General features: G+C 33.0%; 1 protein-coding gene across 4 annotated transcripts in view; it reads left to right on the forward strand.

Moving 5' to 3' along the window:
- Positions 1-21,930, forward strand: part of LOC126891977 (serine/threonine-protein phosphatase 4 regulatory subunit 4-like) — a 206,098-nt gene that overhangs the window by 48,268 nt on the left and 135,900 nt on the right. For all 4 annotated transcript variants that reach the window (XM_050661335.1, XM_050661337.1, XM_050661334.1 and 1 more), the window contains 3 exons: positions 11,842-12,022; positions 18,706-19,031; positions 21,130-21,361. In XM_050661335.1, the coding sequence (XP_050517292.1) occupies positions 11,842-12,022; positions 18,706-19,031; positions 21,130-21,361 (739 nt within the window). The remainder of the gene's footprint in view (positions 1-11,841; positions 12,023-18,705; positions 19,032-21,129; positions 21,362-21,930) is intronic.

The raw sequence follows: 21,930 nt of genomic DNA on the forward strand, positions 1-21,930 counted from the left end.
CAAACGATCTTTTTTGCTCAGAATGAATCAAAGAAACTAAAAAAAATTTGTATGAAGTAAAAAAAAATATTTTTTGAATTTGTTTAAAAAAAATATTTAAACAATTTTCCGACCGCGATACCGCCTGGCATCCTGTTTGTGCAAAAAAAACGAATCGGAATAATTTACCAAACGGGGGCGAGCATACAGCCTGGAATATTATTCGAATCTATTAAACTGAGTCCTAAAAAACTAGGTAAATTGAGTTACTCAGTACAAAAAATCCTGATTTTTCATGGATTTAAAACGAAGACTTAGAGGGCCGGGCCAAGAAATTCCGTACCTAGAGATTTTTACACATATAGAAAACTACTCCCAAAAAAAATTTCAGGCCAAAAAAATAGGAAGAAAAAAGTTGCACTAGGCTGAAAATTCCATAAAACGCTGTTTTGCACAAAAAGGGCCCTGCTCAAATGCATATATCTTCGCTGCCTTTCAATATAAAAAAATATACCTATAACTATTTTAAACCTTGCCTTAATACCTTAAAAATAAGATATTGCAAAAGATCCTTCGACGTCGCGTTCAAATTTGGCAATAGAATTAAAAAGATAAGAAAATATCAATTTTTCAAAATTTGCTTCGCCCTTAATGAGTTCCCCAAAATTACGCTTAATATTTAGAAATTTGAAAATTTATTTGTGAATACTAGATGTCAAGACAAAAAAAATTCAGTTTGAAAAAGTAAATTTGCTTGAAAAGGTTTCGACATATCGTATTTTAAAAATAACGCTCAAAACCTTTAAAAAGTTAATTTTAGGCCTTTTCAGGGCACCTATCTCAGGCCCTATGAGACCTAGAGGGCTATAATTCTTAGGAAAATATTTGTTTATGAGGTACAATAACATACTAAAATTTAGTACAAATCCGAGGACCTAGTCCACAAAACTCAGCGAAATCGTTTGGAATGGCTCCTATTCATTTACCGTCATTTTCCCTTGCAAATTATAGAAGGATGGGGTACAGGTGAAAATAAGATTTTGTTTCCGACTTAAGAAATCTTTTATATTTTTATTTTTATTTAAATCTTTTACCATGGGCTGTTCTGAACAGATCAAGAGATCGAAACGTACGTAAACAGATGGTGGTTATCTCTGAAATTAAATCTTAACTGTCTTTATTAAACGCTTTTCTTTAGTTCAATCGTTTGCGTAAAATCTTTAGGCGTTAATTTGACTGTCTTTTCTTTAATGCAAATGAATAAAATTTTGCAGACATATTCATTTGCGGTAACAATACACGAATAGTCAATAAAAAATTGTTTTTTATGTTTATTAATTGTTTAAATAAAAAAAAACGATTTTAATGGAAAATGCTTAAATTCTCTTGTTTTTACAATGTAGAAACTTGAAACTTTTACAGATTGTAGCTAATTATAGGAGGGATTTGAGCAGAGGGAGATAGTGGGAGTAGCCTTGATATACCTCACAGCGGCCTATAATACGATAAACCACATAACCTTGCTAACTAAGATCTATAACACTGTGCTTGACTATGACCTCGTAAATATCATTAGATCACTGTTGTGTAATAGACGCTTCTACGTTGTGCTAAATGGAAAGAAGAGCAGATGGAGAACCCAAAAAATTGCCTACCTCAAGGAAGCGTTCTGGCGCCGTCCCTATTTAACATCTACACCAATGACCAACCAATGCACCCTCGGACTGAGAGTTTTGTGTACGCTGACGACCTTGGTATCGCCGTAAAGGGGAAAACACTCACACAAGTAGAGTCGACAATGGAAGAGGCTTTAAACATGATGTCAACTTACTACAAACAAAACTCATTAAAGCCAAACCCTACTAAAACCCAAGTATGTGCATTCCACCTCAACAACCATCTGGCGCATGTAAAACTGAATGTTTCTTGGGAGGGACAACGCTTGGAACATACTGATATGCCCAAATATCTTGTTGTGATACTAGACCGGTCACTAACGTATCAATTCCACTGTCAGAGCACAAGACGACAAAAGGTTTCTACGAGAAACAACCTTCTCCGGAAACTTGTAGGGAGCAAGTGGGGTGCAAACCCCCAGGTCTTAAAGTCAACAGCTGAGGCCTTATGTTTCTCAACAGGGGAATATGCTTTTCCCGTCTGGGGTAGATCTAGACACGCCCAACAAGTCTCCACGGAGTTAAATGAAACATGTAGAATAATTACCGGTTGTATGAAGCCTACCCTTTTACCATTACTGTACCGGGCAGCTGGATTCGCATCACCAGACGACCGTAGATGCGCCTCACAATATGTGGAGAAGTTCAGGCAAACTTTCGATGAAAGGCACCAATTATACGGGTTTGACGAACCGCCAGGAATCGGCCGACTTAAATCAAGGAAAAGGTTTATAGCGTCGAACCACCCGAACTGTTCCCCCTACATCCAGAACGACCTAATGGAATGAACCTGGACTGGAGAACCTGGCGGACACTCAACCGAATACGCACAGGTGTTGCCCCTGTAAAACAGACCCTTATTAAATGGGGCATCAAGACAGATAACGACGCACTTTGTGAATGTGGGGAAATACAGAGCGTGGAGCATCTGAGAGTATGCAGACTTTGCCCATCACAGTGCACCCTCGATGATTTATGGCTCGCAAATACAAAGGGTGTAGACGTAGCCCGATATTGGGCAGAAAAACTGTAGTCGGATCCAGACACGAAAAAGTAAAGTAAGTAGCTAATTATATGAACTATACATAATTTCACTTTTTACGTTAATTGTTTACGTTATGCTTCATAAATAAACAATAAAGTTTCAAATTTATCCAGTTTCAGTCCGATTTCTATCCAGTTTTCAACGAAAAAAAGTTATGGCATCGCAAAGAGAGGAAATGCTGCCCTTAGTATTATTGTCGTGGGCTTTGACTGTCCATAAAACGGAAGGTTCGACTGTTAACTACGCTGTCGTGAATTCGGGCCCGCAAAAGTTTGCTTAAGGACAAGCTTACGTTGCATTGACCCGAGTGCGATCATTAAGGTACGTATCCATACAAGGGTGAACCCTGCTCGGTGTAGCTGCTCAAATGGATACGGCATGCGCTCCCCTACATATAAACCGCAAACCGGTTGAATCGAAGAGGGTGAGCGCCGAGCGGTGCGGTGAGCGGCGATCACCGACGTATCCACTATGTGGAGCTGCTACACCGAGCGAGGTTTACCCTTGTATGGATACGTACCTTTAGACGGCTTGCGCATCTAAGAACTGAACTGCGAGAAATTAACAGGGTCTACACCGTGCAATAGTAAAGCATTAGAAGAGATGGAAAGACTGTGAAAACTGTAATAGGTGTAAATAATGATTTTGATTTAAGAAATGTATGAAGAAATTACAGAAAATGTACAATGTATGTATCAAAAATTGAAATAAATGCAAAAAATGTGTCTATCAATATACTTACATCCTTTTTTTAACATGACGATATATTTTAATGTTTAAAAAGCGTAAGACTAAAAAGTAAACAATAAAAAAATATGAAAAAAACATTTTTAAGAAACGCTTTTCTTTAGTTATGAGTGACTGAAATTAAAAATATTATAAAAAAATTAACTAAAAAGCAAAGAATTAAAAAATATCAAACTCGAAGGATTATTCGAAAAAAACGTTCGTTAAAATAAATGAAAAAATCTAACACATTCGTTAAAGAAAAGCGTGGTGCGAAAACCGTTTATTCGATGAAGACGCGCCACGCTTTTCTTTATCGAATGTGTTAGATTTTTTCATTTATTTTAACGAACGTTTTTTTCGAATAATCCTTCAAGTTTTATATTTTTTAATTCTTTGCTTTTTAGTTGATTTTTTTATAATATTTTTAATTTCAGTCACTCATAACTAAAGAAAAGCGTTTCTTAAAAATGTTTTTTTCATATTTTTTTATTTATATTCAAATTTATTTATTTTGTAGCACAAACAAAATAAGTAGTTATATGATTAAATTAAATATTTTGTTGATACATTTATATTTTGAATATTACAATTCACGAGACTAAGGTCTCGTCTTTCAATGGCCTCGTCCACTTCATCCCTCCATGATCTTCGGGGTCTACCTCTTCTTCTCTTTCCTGTTGGGCTCCAATCCTAAATATTTGATATCCACCTTGTACTGTTTTTCTTCGATGTATAGTGCAGTCACTGAAGATGGATATGAAGCTATTACCTGCGATTTCTTTGAACCTTCATCGATTTGTTTTACAAAATTACAAAAACGTTTACAAAATTATTTTATTAAAAATAACCCCATATTTCGATAGAGTGGCTAACTCTAAGCAAAATTTGTTATATAAAGTTATTAAAATAAATCAAAACTTTTTGAGTTATTAATGATCAATGCTTTTAATTTCGTGAGAAAAATGCATGTTTTTAACCGATTTTTCATAAATAACTCGGAACCTATAAGTTTTTACAAAAAAGTTGTTAACCAAAATTGAAGCCAATAAAAAATGAAATAACTCCTTACTAAAAAACCTTTTAATGTTAACTAAAAGTGAGTTATAAACTTATTAAACATTTATGAAAGTACTTAGAAATATCTATCAAATGAGATCCCGAACAAGTTGATAGCATTAGAATTTATGCTCCAAAAATTTTTCAAACTTTGGCTTTTGAAAATTTTGCCAAAAAATGTTAATTTTTACGATATCAGGTTCACATAAAAACGATTTGAAAGATAATTCCAAAGGCTATTAAATTACGTTGAATTTAATCTTTTAAACTCCTTATTTTTTTAAAATCAAAGGTTAAATGGTCACGGTTACATAGTTCTCGCAGCAAAATGTATGCTTTAAACTTTTCTATCTCGGTTATTTTTCACCCTACAGAAATAGTAAAAAAAGTATATAATTATTTTTTTACGTACAGGGTGTTTGGTAAAGAATGGGCCATAGCTTAACCTCACGTTCCTGAGGTTAAAATAGGCCGATTTAAGCTAACTTACCTTAGTACAAAGTTTATAATAACCAAGATACAGGGTGTCAAACTTAAACTTTTTTTATTTATTATTGAATATTTCCTGACAGGTATGAGATAACAACATGAAATTTGGTATGTGGGGTTTTTTGGGTCGAGAAAACTAAATTCCCTACCAAAAATTATGTATTGCCCAGAGGGCGCCACATACGCCTTTCAGCACTCATTTATTACGTTCAATTTTTTTTATCACTCACTCTGTATAATTTTGACATTAAAATTTTTATTCTCCTATTAGTTTTACTTAAAAAAGGTATACTTCTTTCATCTCCCTAAACTCAACCGTTTTCGAGATAAACGCATTTTAAATCTGCGATACACCATCATTTTTAGTATAATATCATTGTAGTTACACCCGAAAAATAACTTAAAACCATAATAATTGTGCCAGTTCTCAAATTTATGTCATTGCATCGCAAATTCCATTTGAAGAAATTTGCGATACATTTTTGGATAATTTTATGGTTTTAAGTTATTTTTCTGGTGTAACTACAATGATATGCTAAAAATTATGTTGCACCGCAAATTTAAAATGCGTTTATCTCGTAAACGGTTGAGTTTAGGGAGATGAAAGAGGTATACCTTTTTTAAGTAAAACTAATAGGGGAATAAAAATTTTAATGTCAAAATTCTACGGAGTGACGGATAAAAAAAATTGAACGTATTAAATGAGTGCTGAAAGGCGTATGTGGCGCCCTCTGGGCAACACATAACTTGTGGTAGGGAATTTAGTTTTCTCGTCCCGAAAAACCCCCACATACCAAATTTCGTGTTGATATCTCATGCCTGTCAGGAAATATTCAATAGTAAATAAGAAAAAAGTTTAACTTTGACACCCTGTATCTCGGTTATTATAAACTTTGTACTAAGGTAAGTTAGCTTAAATCGGCCTATTTTAACCTCAGGAACCTGAGGTTAAGCTATGGCTCATTATCTACCAAACATCCTGTATATTGAGTATTTTTGGAGTTATTATCAAAAGAAAATGAAAATGACGATAATTTTAAAAATTCAGATTTTTTTAAATGATATTTTTTAAAAAAATATTCATTGTAAAACGGTGAAAATTGTTGAAATCATTACTTATGCTAATAGTAAGAAATTGTTGTAAGGATTACTATAAATTTTAATTTTTGTGGAAATGGCGTATGTTTTATTTTTAACTTTTTAAATCTTTGGTCTTTAATAACTCAAAAGGTATTGGTTTATGTTAATAACTTTATATAACACATTTTGCTTAGAATTTGTCCCTCTATCGATTTATGGTATTATTTTTAATAAAATAATTTTCATCCTGGAAAAGGGATGGCAGCCACCCCCAGGGTAAAAGCGCCAGTTGGCATCATGTCACCGTTGTGCATTGAGGTATCCTCTAACTGCTCACCAATTTTCATGAAAATCGACGGAGGTTCAACGAAGTCGGAGGTGAAAACCTTCAGTGACTGCACTAGTAGCTGAGGATGTCTTGTTCTACTGCCATTCTTCGTTTTATCTCCTCACTTCGTATGCGATCTATTCTTGTCACTCTGCAGCTTCTTCTCATGAACTCCATTTCAGTTGCTGTAATTTTGGACCTGTTTCGTTTGTTTACCCAATTCTCTGCTCAATAGGCCATTATACTACGTACCAAGGTGTTATATATTCTCTTCTTTGTATTTGTGGTAATCTGTCTATCCCACAGTACCCCGTTCATTTGTTTAATACATGTTCTTGTCTGTGCTAATCTGTTGGTTATGCTTCTTTTAATGAGCATTTTTCAGTGCGTCACAAATGATAGAAAAAAGGTAAGTCCGTGATAATATACATTTTAGTGACATGACATTTTAGTTAAATCTGACAGTTGTCACATTTTATTTGCAATTTGGCATAAAATCAAATCAATTGTGTTTATTGCATTTATAAAATGGTATTTTCTTTGATTTGTATAGTCTTATAAATTGTACAGATTATATTCGTAGATATATTATATAATTAGTAAATAATTTTTTTTCGATTATAGCGCCATCTATTGACAACTAGAATAAAAATGTTATAAATGTCACCGACGAAATGTAATCACCGACGTGCTTTTTTTCTGTCACATGCAACTTAATGCGTTAGAAAGAAATCGAAAAACTGTGACGCACTGAAAGATCCTCATGAGAAAAAGCATATCTCTTGCTCGGTGGTTCCATTCTTGGAGAGTATGAATCCTAAGTATTTGAATTTTTCAGTGCCGTTAATTTCCCTATTATCGTCCATTTCCAAGTTTCTCATTGGTTCTTGTTCTGTTGTTAAGTATTCAAGTATTCGGTCTTTTCTAGGTTTATTTCCAGTCCATTTTTTGTGTATTCCTCTTCTAATTTTTGGAACATCTTGAGCCGTTACCACTTGGTCATCTGCAAAACATAATGTGTACAAAGAAGTTGTCCCGGATTGGTGTTCCCATCCCTTCACATTTACTTTTCCATGGTTTTAATATTTGTTCTAGCAATATCTTGAACAGTGTCTGAGATGTAGAGCATCCCTGCAATAATAGTATTTGTCAAAAAAAATTCTTGGACAGGGAAAAAAACAACACCAAAAATATTCGCACAGCGTATATTGTGCACAGCGTACATACGCAGTTATCACGATATACAGACACAGAAGATAAAATAATGCGCATAGTGGGCGGAGTCAATGACGGCAGCAACAGAGTTAAGTATATTCAAATGGGAAATAAGCTACAATTTTACCTAAAAATGATTTTATTAACGTTTCGACGCCCAAGTCGGGTGTCGTTGTCAAAATACAAAATAATTATATAATAATAATACATTATTTGTAATCATTTTTAGGTAAAATTGTAGCTTATTTCCCATTTGAATATACTTGATTATAAAAATGCCACAAGAAAATAGCTTCAGAACATTAAGCAACAGAGTTATCTCGAATTCTTTATGTAACTTCTAAGTATACCTTCTTTCGTGTCTTCAACGTCTACCGTGGTTTTCTTTAAATATTTTGAATTTATTGTGTATAAACAATATCTACTACCCCCTTTAACTATAACTATTTAGATTTACCTTTCAGAAAATCCCTTAATTTTGTTACATACATAAGGGTGCGAAAAAAGAAAAAGAATACTTCACATATAATAACCATTTAATAATGATAATTTGCTATACAATATTTTAAACTATACATTAATATTCTTAAAAAACATTTACTACGAAACAAAAATGTAATTATTATACAGTCAAACCTGCCATAACCGGATCAATGTGGCGACAGACCGATCCGGATATGAAAAACTCCGGATATAAAGACCACTACTTCTTTTACAGTCTCTGACACGTTTTCTCCTTAATACATTCCAGTAATCAACGCCGTCAATAACTTTCGTCGATAGACACGTTTTATAGATTGTATAATACATTATTTCGCCATCTTTTAGTTCTTCTTTTAGTGCGTTGTCCAACAGCAGGACTGCCTTTCTCGGTAGATTTCGGTAGATCCGGATATGGCAGGTTGTACTGTATTCTTAAATAATACAAATTGTTATAAAATAATTTAAATGATTGCTTGTTTTAAAAATACATTACAAAAATGTACAAATTTTTATAATTATTAAAATTTAAAAAATAAAATAACTCAATATGTAATTATTTGATAGTTAAAAAATGGTTTTAAGCCAAATGATGTAAAAGATAAAAAGAAACACACATAATTTTCAGGGTCAACTCCTAATTGCATGAAAACTTGGATTTAGGTTCTACTTACCCTCCACTTCAAATTTGAACTTGTGCGGTTGATTGCTTTTACTTGGAGGGTGAAAAAATATACGTTTAAAATAATAAGTCCGGAAACAGATAAACTGACTAACTTTAAGCAACTTTTGTTCTACATATGCCCGATTTCACCAAAGATACCTAAATATTTAAGAATTACCTAAGTGGGTTTAGGCACTTCCTACCTCTAAAACGGATTTCACCATACGATAAGAATTGCCTAAACCGCTTAAGCATTGCCTTACGTTAGGATACGGATTTCGATCTCCCTAAACTTTAGGTATTACTTATCGTTGACAGTCAGGTTATATTTTTACAATTTTGACTAATGTACTTGTGACGTTTGTCAATAATTTGCTTCTTACTTTAATTTTGCTGTTATTCTGTAATATTAGGTATATTAGTTGTAATTTTGTATTTTCTTTTATATTATTAATATAATATGTGTTGGAAAATATAGAAAATCCTTTGGAGTTTTTTACAGGTCTATTGACAAAATTATGTAGTCTACCTACTACCTAACAAACTAGTGTTGTGTTTCAAAAACCCATTCATGATTATAACTAATGCTAAAAGTGTGTCATTAAAAAATTAATAATAAAAAGCAATTTTCAACATATTATTTATTTTAAAATTATTTCATTAATGACAATTCAACTAACTTCAATTTTTCGTCATATGTGAAATTTACAACTCTTTTCTTTTCCTCAATTCACTGTACATATCCAAATAACATACAAGACTATATTTATTATATACAAACTTAATGCAAAAATAACTAACTATAAATAAAATAACTATAATAGTACAAAACTGAATAAAACCAAATTGGCAAACAAACAATAATGACAAATAATGGAAAAAGTAAGAAAATATCATCGTATTCTTCTTTTTATTTATCAAAAATAGTTCAAACGTACCGTAGGTAATACCTAGGAAAGCATTTCCTAGATAAGCAGTTCTTTTAGTTGTGAAATGCGATTGTTTCTAAGTATTGACTTAAGAAGTTCCTATCGATAAGAATTACTTAATAAGGCAACTGTTTAGGTATCTTTGGTGAAATCGGGCATAGAGTTTTTTAACTTAGGTACTAGATTAATTCAGTAGTACTAGAGTCACTTGCTACCAAAAATGTTTACTTTTCAACAAAAAGAAAAACACGTTTTCAAGCGGTTTTTCGTAAATACTCAAAAAGTAAGTATTTTATCGAAAAAAATATTCTTGGAAAAAATGTAGCATATAAAAAAACCAAAAAATGGTATATTCTTAGTCTATAGAACCAGTAAAAGTAAATTTGTAGCTCATAAAAAAGGCGCTCTTATCCTTCAAATTCCAAATCAAATATTTCAACGTGATATTACCAAAAAATGAAGGGAAAAACCCATTAAATTTTTTTTAAAGTGTTTACAAAAAGCTTTATGTTTTATAAAAATTATATACGGGTAGGAAAGACAACGGAACGAATTTTCGAACATTTAAACAGACGACACCCCAGATTTACCAATTTCTGGACAATTGATCCAAAGGCTGGATTCTAACAACGAAACAGTTGTGGATTTTCAAGTTTTCATTGAGAGTCAGAATGAAAAAAACATTAATGACCTCGAGTATGATGGTTTGGATAATTTGGCTGGTTATATCTGCCATAAATTGAAGGACTCCAGTATTCAATCCGAAGATGTTTCAACGTACACGTGGGTTGATTATTTGAGTGAGTGTGGTTTATATAAACCATCAGACATTTTCTTGTCATATATTGAGCCACTGGAAACAATTTTTCGTTCCACAAATGGTGACTCCATTTTGGCAACTAAAAATTATTTAGAAAACATTATGTCCAAAAATGTAAATGTAGACTGTTCTAATAAAGCGAAGAAGTTATTTTTTATGTCTCGGATGTAATTCCGAATTAAAGAATTAAACAAGTCTCTTAACAACTTGACATTGCGTAAAAGAAAAATTATAAAAACTGCTACATAGTTGTTGTATGTACATCAATTTCACAAGCATAAAATTTGAATAAAGTGCATGGCATGAAAACTGTAAAACTTATTTTTGTCTTTTCCAAGACTCTCACTTAATTCTGATGAAATACATTATTTAAAAAGTAAAAATTTTGTTTTTTTATCAATCCATTAAATTTATGGTTTCAATTTTTGGGGTTTCTCCTCCCCTTGGTAAAAATTATATTTACTAATTTGTAGGCCACTAATCAATTTTTGCCAACTAACGAAATATAATGATTATATTATAGATTATATCGATATATGAATCGATTCTATGAATATTTTTATTTTCCGGATACCAATATAATCAAGAGACTGGGAACTTTACAAATAACTGAAAATCTATTTAAATAAAAGGAAATAGTTTAATAACTTTCCTCTAAACTATAAAAATCACTTAGTTTCTTTTAGTCATAATTCATTCATTTTTACTATTCTCAAATTTCATTCGCGTTCGTATTACGAACGCGTAGACGGGATTATGCTTTACTCTGTTGCTGACGTCATGCGCCAATCGGACGAGCTTACGTAACTAGAATATCAGGGACTGCGCAGTTATTGTCCTCAGGCCCGGGAAACATTTTGAAAATTTCATTTTGGCCCGCGCTTAAAAGTATTTGCCCATCCTTGATCTAGAAGGTGAAGCGTGTACAGTGCACAGATTCTTAAAGTGTCTGTGGGGATGGCATCTATGCCCAGTATTAAAGTCGGTGTATGAGAGAGAAAGTATTGGAAGTAATGAAATAACAAATTTTATATTAATGAAATAACAAATAATATAACATTTGTTATTTCATTACTTTGAATAATTTCTCTCTCATACACCGACTTTAATACTGAGCATATACGTCATCCTCCACTGGCATCTTTAGAATCTGTGCACTGTATGTCGATAGTCTGTTTTTCTATTATTGAAAGCCCTTTTGTGTTCTGCTATGCGTTTGTCAAAGGTTCTGTTAGTGTGACCGATGTAAGTTTGTGAATAGGCACAGGCACCACATTGTTTTCACAATTGTTTTACAAAATTGTTTTCGATGTTATTATAATTTATTTTAACGTTTTCTTTTTTATTTCAGGCGGTGTCTTGTAGAGAATACTGCGCCTTGAATCTTCCAGCTGTGACATTTTTCGTGACTGTTCAAATAAAGTCTGAACTCAACAAATGGTATTTAATATTCCAGGATTTGGCTGGAGATCCTTGCTACCTCGTTAGGAAAACTATAGCTGCCTGCATTTACGAAATTGGAACAACACTAGGTATTATTTACTATATTTAATGCATGAACAGGTTACTTCTTCTTCATCAGCTTTTCCCTTTTCACGGTCGCTTATACGTTACAATAATTACTGTCGATGCTTCCAATGTTGAGCTAGATTTTCTGAAACCATATTGTGTATCAGGTAAAATATCTTCTTTCTCCAACCATTTTGATAAGCCTCTCGAAAGTTTTCAGCACACATGAAACTAATGATATGGGTCTATAAGAGGTTGGGATGGAATCCGGTTTGTCATGTTTTTTTATTGCAATGATATAGTCTGTTCGCTAAACTCAGACGCAACTTTCTAGATATTTTAGTCGGTAATTTCGCCAATTTTAGTAAAATTGGCAAAAAATAATTTTTAAATAGTTAATAATTACTAAATATTTAGTAATTTTGCCAATTTTTGCAAAATTGGCAAAAAACAAAAAAATTATCGACTAAAATATCTAGCCAGTTGCGTCTGAGTTTAGCGAACCGACTATAATATACTCCTTCCAATTTTCAGGGATTGTTGTTTGTCCTGTCCATATTACATTATATATACTGTTGTGGAATTTTTTTAAGGAAATTCAAAAAAATTAAATTTATATCAACGACCATGAAATGATAGTTTTTCATCACCCTGTATATGGCCAAATTTGTTTAGAATTTAATTTTGCTTTTAAGCAAGTGTTTTGGAAAAATTAAAACGATTAGTGATAATTATTCGACGAAATGGTCGGGACATTAACAAAACATTTCGGTGATTAGAAAGTGGAGAGAGCGTTGACGGGACAATAACGTTTTTAAGATCCTTCCGGGAAGGTATTTTAATGTGGTATACAAACGGTATTATTTTAGTTGTAAGAGTAGAAAGTAGAAAATAACTAATTATGATTTTCCTTGAATTTGACAAATTGGAAAAGTTATGTGGAAGAATATTGGGTTTCTTAAGAAATAAATGGTTGGAGAGAGGTTATTGTTGAGTGGACGAAAAAATATCGGTAGAAGGGATAATGGATGTGAGAGTATGGATTGGAGAGAAAAATAAAGTCACTGTGTAATTGACATCAGAAGAAGGCAGTCGAGTTTTAAAAGTGTATAATCAGTGTAGAGTGGTGTCATCAGCCTTTGCGAGCAGAGTCAAGTTGAAACCAAATCGTCGACCGGTTGAAGAGTTAATTTTCCTGGTCCGAGGGAGATTCCTTTGTTTTGTCTAGAACGAGTAGCTGATTATTATCCGTTTGTGCACTAGATATTCGAGCAAGTCCTGTGTGTTTTTCTTGGAAGCAGTTTTGACGAGGGGGATTTTTTTCGCAACAACCAGAGAGTACGTGTTGAGAGAATCAAGGACAGCGCAATCCAGAAAACGAGGGAGTGAAGAATAAAAGGTTAGTCAAATAATTTGTCTGAATGGAGAAAAGTTATTTATATCAAGACCATATTTGTTTACTTGTTTATTGACCAATATTTTTGTAACACAGTTAGTCATTTCAAATTTGAGAAATCAATTCAAAAGAAGAAAAGTAAAATTCATTCAATTCAGTATGAGTAAATAAGAAATTAATTAAATAAATAATTTTGTCAAAACAAGGAGATATCAGAGTTAGAGTTTTAATTTATTAAGTTAGAGATTGTTGCAACAAAGTTAAATTTTAATAATTTTGAATCATATGTACACGGCATTTAATAAAAACAATAGATTACATTTATATGAATTTGAGTGTTGTCAATTTCCCTGTTTCTACCCTGGAAGAAGTAAGCAACCAGAAATACTAGAATCCACAGATTACTGGTATTGGATCAAATACAAAATTAGCCCTGATAATAAAATTGATTGGAAAATTTAATTGGAATTTAGTTATGTCTTTACATAGACAATAAATAAAATAATTGGATAATCAATCAAATTAATAATTTGCTAATTAATCTAAATAAACAGAAAAGGTAGAGCATAACAATACCTAAGAGAGATTTTTTCCGATTCATTGGCAAATTATAAAGCATAGAATATGAAATATTAACTCTACCAGGAGAGCTATTTCTGGTATGTTTGATAGATCGTTCAAGTTCCCACATAATAAATCTATCGCTTAGATAGGTCGTATTCCTTGGTACTGATGAAATTTGGTGATCATATTCATTCCGGTTGGTTGGTACCCATGGCGGTGAAATTTTGATATGAAACTATTCTATTCAGTTCGAATTTGGGTCTATTGGTAATTATTTTGAACTTTCCGATTTTTATAGGAGTTTACCTTTCTCCAAATTTGTGAAATTGGGGTATGGTGGTTTAAGCTTTCACAATACTTAATCCATTTTTGCCTTTTTGTGAGTTTGAATGTGCGTTTGGCGCAAGCATCCATTTTTTTTTAATTCTATTAAATTTTCCCTATTTGGAGTTTGCTTATACTTAATAAAAGCTATTTTTAAAAATGTATAAACATTCTCAATTTCTTTGCAAAACGAAAATGCAACAGCTGCATAATACTCTGGTTAAAGCGGAGAGTGCAGGAAGAGTCTATACCGGTTTCGGAGATCTTTTTCCCCTCATCAGTAAACCCATATCCTCTTCTCCCCGCTTTAACCATTTACCATAGCTTGGACCTTCCCGAATTGCAAAGAAAGAAATGTCACGGATGAACTAGGGCCATCTACCGCAAAAAAACCAAGTTATCAATCGAAGTAGCGCAGAAAACGACAATAAATATCCAACCAAAGAAAGTATTCCACCTGTTGTCAATCTGGTGGTACGGAGGCGATATTTATTGTCGTTTTCTACGCTACTTGGATTGATAACTTAGTTTTTTTTGCGGTAGATGGCCCTAGTTCATCCGTGACATTTATTTCTTTGCAATTCGGGAAGGGAATATAGCAAACAGTCAACTGTTTCGTTTCAGACGCCAGTTAAAAGGCATAGACCAGTAGAAATCTATGCAGATCCAGTAGAAATAGCCCATCGACAGATTATTTCTCAACCTAGAAATCTAGGTCCAGATTCTAGTATTATAGCCAACCCTAGTTATGTTAAAAATTTAAACACGTCAGATTTTTCAACTCATCATTCAGGATTAAGTTCAAAAAATATCAAAATTATCTTAGATTTGGTGGCAAACATTATCTCAACAATTAGAAGAACCAATAATTATAATATTTCCAAAACGGAACTAGAATATATAATTAGTAAACAATTAAATTTAGACCTATCAGAAAACACATTAACACAAATATAACACAAAAAATAAATATCATTCAATAGAACTGCCGATCTGCAGTTTCAAATAAAGAAAACTTGGAATTCCTTCTTCACGAGTATGATGCTGCTCTTGCAGTGTTATCTGAAACTTGGTTCAAAGAGGGGAAGTATTATCATTTTAAAAATTACAATATTAGTCGTAAAGACCGTGTAGACGGATATGGAGGGATAGCCGTATTAATGAAAGCAAACATTTACTATAAAGAAACAATAATAAATACTAAATTAAATTTTTCTCATAAATGTATTGCAATTAAGCTGTTACCCAATAAAAAACCATTCATATAGTTTCATTATATATTGAACCAAGAAAGAAAATAACTCTGCAAGAGTAGAATGAATTGTTTGCTAATGTACCAAAACCTTTTCTAATAGCAGGTGATTTTAATGCCCACCATGTTTCCTGGGGTTGCGAATTTAATGACACATATGGGAATATTTTATCTGATGCAGTAAACCAATGTAATCTTGTTTTTCTAAATAGCGGATCTCCAACATTAGTTCCTTTAAGTAGTAAGAGCGCAATCGACTTAACCCTGTGCTCTCACGATATTACACAAGTTTTTACATGGACCACAGTAGAGGACCCACATGGATTAAATCACCTACCCATCTTGATTACACTCGATTTTGAAAATGATCATCACTTAGCTGGACCCTCGGAGCACAACACATGGCAGTTAAAAAATGCAAACTGGAATCTATATGTAGCTAATCTTGAATACAGAGATATAGCTCAAAATTATGAAGAATTCCTTTCTGTGATTAATGAAGCTGCAGAAATCGCTATCCCAAGAAAAGTTTCAGGTCAGACTAAGCACCGTAATCACTGCCCGAAGCCTTGGTGGGATGAAACATGTTAAAACGCTGCTCATCAAAGAAAAATAGCTTAAAAAAAAAGTTATCAATCGAAGTAGCGCAGAAAACGACAATAAATATCGCCTCCGTACCACCAGATTGACAACAGGTGGAATACTTTCTTTGGTTACACCTCCTGAGACTTTCAAAGTTTATAAATCATACAGGGTGCCGAGGAAATTAAGATGAGAGAATTTTAAATAATTCACAACTCATCTACTCAGCGTGGTAAAAGCTCCAACAAGAAAGATTCCTTAATGCTCAAACAAAAGAGTAAATGAATTAAAAATGTATAAACATTCTCAATTTCTTTGCAAAACGAAAATGCAACAGCTGCATAATACTCTGGTTAAAGCGGAGAGTGCAGGAAGAGTCTATACCGGTTTCGGAGATCTTTTTCCCCTCATCAGTAAACCCATATCCTCTTCTCCCCGCTTTAACCATTTACCATAGCTTGGGCCTTCCCGAATTGCAAAGAAAGAAATGTCACGGATGAACTAGGGCCATCTACCGCAAAAAAAAAACTAAGTTATCAATCGAAGTAGCGCAGAAAACGACAATAAAAGTATTCCACCTGTTGTCAATCTGGTGGTACGGAGGCGATATTTATTGTCGTTTTCTGCGCTACTTCGATTGATAACTTTTTTTTTAAGCTATTTTTCTTTGATGAGCAGCGTTTTAACATGTTTCATCCCACCAAGGCTTCGGGCAGTGATTACGGTGCTTAGTCTGACCTGAAACTTTTCTTGGGATAGCGATTTCTGCAGCTTCATTAATCACAGAAAGGAATTCTTCATAATTTTGAGCTATATCTCTGTATTCAAGATTAGCTACATATAGATTCCAGTTTGCATTTTTTAACTGCCATGTGTTGTGCTCCGAGGGTCCAGCTAAGTGATGATCATTTTCAAAATCGAGTGTAATCAAGATGGGTAGGTGATTTAATCCATGTGGGTCCTCTACTGTGGTCCATGTAAAAACTTGTGTAATATCGTGAGAGCACAGGGTTAAGTCGATTGCGCTCTTACTACTTAAAGGAACTAATGTTGGAGATCCGCTATTTAGAAAAACAAGATTACATTGGTTTACTGCATCAGATAAAATATTCCCATATGTGTCATTAAATTCGCAACCCCAGGAAACATGGTGGGCATTAAAATCACCTGCTATTAGAAAAGGTTTTGGTACATTAGCAAACAATTCATTCTACTCTTGCAGAGTTATTTTCTTTCTTGGTTCAATATATAATGAAACTATATGAATGGTTTTTTATTGGGTAACAGCTTAATTGCAATACATTTATGAGAAAAATTTAATTTAGTATTTATTATTGTTTCTTTATAGTAAATGTTTGCTTTCATTAATACGGCTATCCCTCCATATCCGTCTACACGGTCTTTACGGCTAATATTGTAATTTTTAAAATGATAATACTTCCCCTCTTTGAACCAAGTTTCAGATAACACTGCAAGAGCAGCATCATACTCGTGAAGAAGGAATTCCAAGTTTTCTTTATTTGAAACTGCAGATCGGCAGTTCCATTGAATGATATTTATTTTTTGTGTTATATTTGTGTTAATGTGTTTTCTGATAGGTCTAAATTTAATTGTTTACTAATTATATATTCTAGTTCCGTTTTGGAAATATTATAATTATTGGTTCTTCTAATTGTTGAGATAATGTTTGCCACCAAATCTAAGATAATTTTGATATTTTTTGAACTTAATCCTGAATGATGAGTTGAAAAATCTGACGTGTTTAAATTTTTAACATAACTAGGGTTGGCTATAATACTAGAATCTGGACCTAGATTTCTAGGTTGAGAAATAATCTGTCGATGGGCTATTTCTACTGGATCTGCATAGATTTCTACTGGTCTATGCCTTTTAACTGGCGTCTGAAACGAAACAGTTGACTGTTTGCTATAAACTTTATATTGTGTTTGTGTATGGTGTGAAGAGCATTCTCCGAAGAAATTGAAGGTTGAAGGAGGTTGAGTCGAGTTTGTGAATTTACACACCCTATCAAAATAGCTACCAAAATTACAGTGTTGCCATTAAAGAAAATTGGGACACCTTTATACATTATTATTGTATCTAAAAAATTTAGATTTGAAATACTAATCGCTATGTCTGAGTATTTTTCAAAAAAGCCTTAGTATTTGAACCATTGAATTTATTCCAAATTACAGACTTGTTTTTCATAACTTTCTTATTTTTTATTATCTTGTAAATGGTAGGGAATACAAATTTGATATTTTGCAGTTATGTATAACTTTACACACCCTATCAAAACAGCTATCAAAATGGCAGTGTTGCCATTTGAGAAAATCAACGACGACGTCATATCAACTTAATTTTAGACACCCTGTATACATTATTATTGTATGTAAAAAATTTTGAGTTGAAATACTAATCGACAGGTCTGAGCATTTTTCAAAAAAACAATTAGTATTTGAACTATTGAATTTATTTCAAATTACAGACTCACTAGTATATCAGAATTTAAGTATGTATTTGTTTGGTTACTGTTCTCTTTCTATATTTCTACATCAAGTTTTTGTTTAAACGGGTTCTTTTTTTAGGTGTTGACAGTAAAATAATACTGATCGACTTCCTTAAACTCATTCGAGACGATTCAGAAGAAGTCTTAGATGCTCTAGTTCCGAATATAGGACCTATTCTGGTCATGTTTACTTCTGTGGGTGTTTTGTCAAGAGATAAGACGACTCAAGCAACACTTGATATTGGTAGAGGTCTGTTGAAATGTCAAGTAGAGATCTATAGTAACTATAATTGGCGGAGGAGGATGGCGTTTTTAGTACAGTTGGAAGATTTGCCGACGTGTATGCCAAGCGATTTTATTCACCAACATTTTACACCTCTTGTTCTGAAATTGTCACTGGAATCGGTAAGTAGAACATGTTATTCCTTATGGTCCTGTCGCCAGGGGGTACAACGGCGTTTTTTTATGTATTTTGACCCGTAGAACACGAATTTTTTGGGTAACAATTGATCCGGGTGTCGATAAGATTGTTATAGACAAAGAACTTGAGGAATTACATGACAGCGATTTTTCACAAAACATTTTTTTTGTATTTTTTGGGTCATTGTAAGCAAACAATGTTCTTACAAGTTTTTTCGTAGGATGCATGATTTTGGAGATAAACGCGGTTGAACTTTCAAAAAATCCAAAAATTGCAAGTTTTGAACCCGAATAACTTTTGATTAAAAAATAAAATAGCAATTCTGCTTACCGCATTTGAAAGTTCAAGTCAAATTCTATCGGTTTTGATTATTTGCATCGCTAAAAATTAATTTTCTTATTGTTAAACAAAGCTATAAACACATAGTGCTTGAGTGGTGTTTTCAATGCATTTCTATTTCAGCACAATTTCTACGTAGCATGCATTAAAACGCATGCATTGGGCACGGGAAACACTATTTGTTTATAACTTTGTTTGACAATAAAAAAATTAATTTTTAGCAATGCAAATAATCAAAACCGGTATAATTTGACTTGAACTTTCAAATGCTGTAAACAGAATTGCTATTTTATTTTTTAATCAACAGTTATTCGGGTTCAAAAATTGCAATTTTTCGATTTTTTGAAAGTTAAACCGCGTTTATCTCCAAAACCATGCATACTACGAAAAAACTTGTAAGAACATGTTTTGCTTACAATGACCCAAAAAATACAAAAAAATGTTTTGTTTTGCGAAAAACCGCTGTTATGTAATTCCTCAAGTTCTTTGTTTATAACAATCTTATCGATATCCGGATCAACTGTTACCCAAAAAATTCGTGTTCTACGGGTCAAAATACATAAAAAAACTTGGGTAAATCCATCTGAATAAAGGAGACCGTTGTACCCCCCTGACGACAGGACTATTAATGTTGTTCTGAAGTTATTTCCTTGTGGCATTTTTGTATTTAACTATTCTAAATGGGAAAAAAGCCACAATTTAACTAAAAAAATGATTTCATTAACGTTTCTACGTCCACATCGGACGTCGTTGTCAAAATACAACGTATTTTGTATTTTGACAACGACGTGGACGTGGAAACGTTAATAAAATAATTTTTTTTTAGTTAAATTGTGACTTATTTCCCATTTAGAATAGTTAATGTTATTACTTTGAACGTAGATAATCATACACTAATTACAAAAAGTATCGCATAATTTTTGAAACAGAAAAAAAGTTTAAAAATAATTTTCATTTTTTAGTAGAATGTTATAATACTCGTCTATCGTCTCCTTTTACTCCATTAAAATGTTACATTTTTTAAGCCATACCTTGCATTTGTTAGAGGAGTCAATTTTATTTCTTTAATATGTAGTGGGGATCAGTAAAAGCTTAAGTTGAGTAGGAAGACTCAGTGATGTGTTAAAAAACAAAAAGATACCAATACATCTAAAGAAAAGGGTATTTAACAGTTGTATTCTACCAGTTATGACTTATGGAATGGAGACCATGACACTTACAGAGGTATCAGCCAATAGATTAAGAACGACACAGAGGGCGATCGAACGAGCTATGTTAGGAGTATGAGAGAACACATACGAAATGAAGAAGTGCGAAGAAGGACGAATATGGAAGATGTAATTGGAAGAATTGCGCAAATGAAATGGACCTGGGTGGGACATGTGGCACGACAAAACATCGAAACGTGGACGAGAAGACCACGCGAGTTAGAGACCACGCGAGCACAGTTGTAGTAGAGGAAGACCACAAAAACGATGGCTAGACATCAAAGCAAAAATGTGGAGGAACTGGCACCAAATAGCACAAGACAGAGAAGAATGGAGAGCTCATGGGGAGGCCTTTGTCCAGGAGTGGATGCAAACAGGCTGAAGAAGAAGAAGAATCAAAAGTTTTAGACTTAATACATTATGCGATACTTTTTGAGACGAGTGTACTTGCCAACTGTATAATATTTCAAATCAACTAATATTTTAAACTTTTGGTTAAGATCACTGCATTTAGTAAGTTAACTGTATTTTTTAGAGAGCAAGACCGGTCAGGACGCAGGCAGCTAGGACACTACTGATTTTTCTTAGATATAACGTAAAAGAAAATCACAGAAAGTGGATAAGAGAAAGCTTAATAAACAATTTATGTAATTCTAATAGCTGTTACACTAGACATATATTCATCAACATGTGTTACGAAGCAGTCAAAATATTCAGCATGAAGTACTTCAAAGAACACTTCTTTTTACCATTACTTTCACTTGGAGGTAATTCTTTTTAATAATATTTTAGGTTAGCAAAAATAATTGTTAATTAATAAACGCTACAATCTTCCCTAAATGGTTTCGCAAGGTTATAGCTAAGTTTAGAAAACCTAGAATATTTATTTTTATTCTCTATTTTTATGTTGTTTTACTCTTACTAAATGATTAACTAGAAACGAAATTATAATAGGCAAAATGTTAAGATATACATCGAAGGACAGCGTATGGAGCTCTTACAATCTTAGAAACGCATTTAAAGACAGCAACATACCGGTTAATCGGAAGCTGAAAGTCTTCTATCGATATATTCTTCCAGTAATGACCTACAGTGCAGAATCACTGTCCCTAACAAAAAACAATGGTTCAAAACTAAAAATAGTACAAAGAATGATGGAGTGTTAATGATAGGAGTAACAATAAACGACAACATCACAAACGAAGACCTCTGAAACAGAACCTGAGTTACAGATGTTGTGGAGAGAGCTTGCAGAGCTGGGCATGTGGTAAGGATAAAGTATGGAAACTGGACAGCCAAGTTAACCAAATGGAGACCAAGAACAGATCGACGAAAC

Source organism: Diabrotica virgifera, chromosome 9 (genome assembly GCF_917563875.1).
Source record: "Diabrotica virgifera virgifera chromosome 9, PGI_DIABVI_V3a".
In the NCBI taxonomy this organism is placed as follows: Eukaryota; Metazoa; Arthropoda; class Insecta; order Coleoptera; family Chrysomelidae; genus Diabrotica; species Diabrotica virgifera.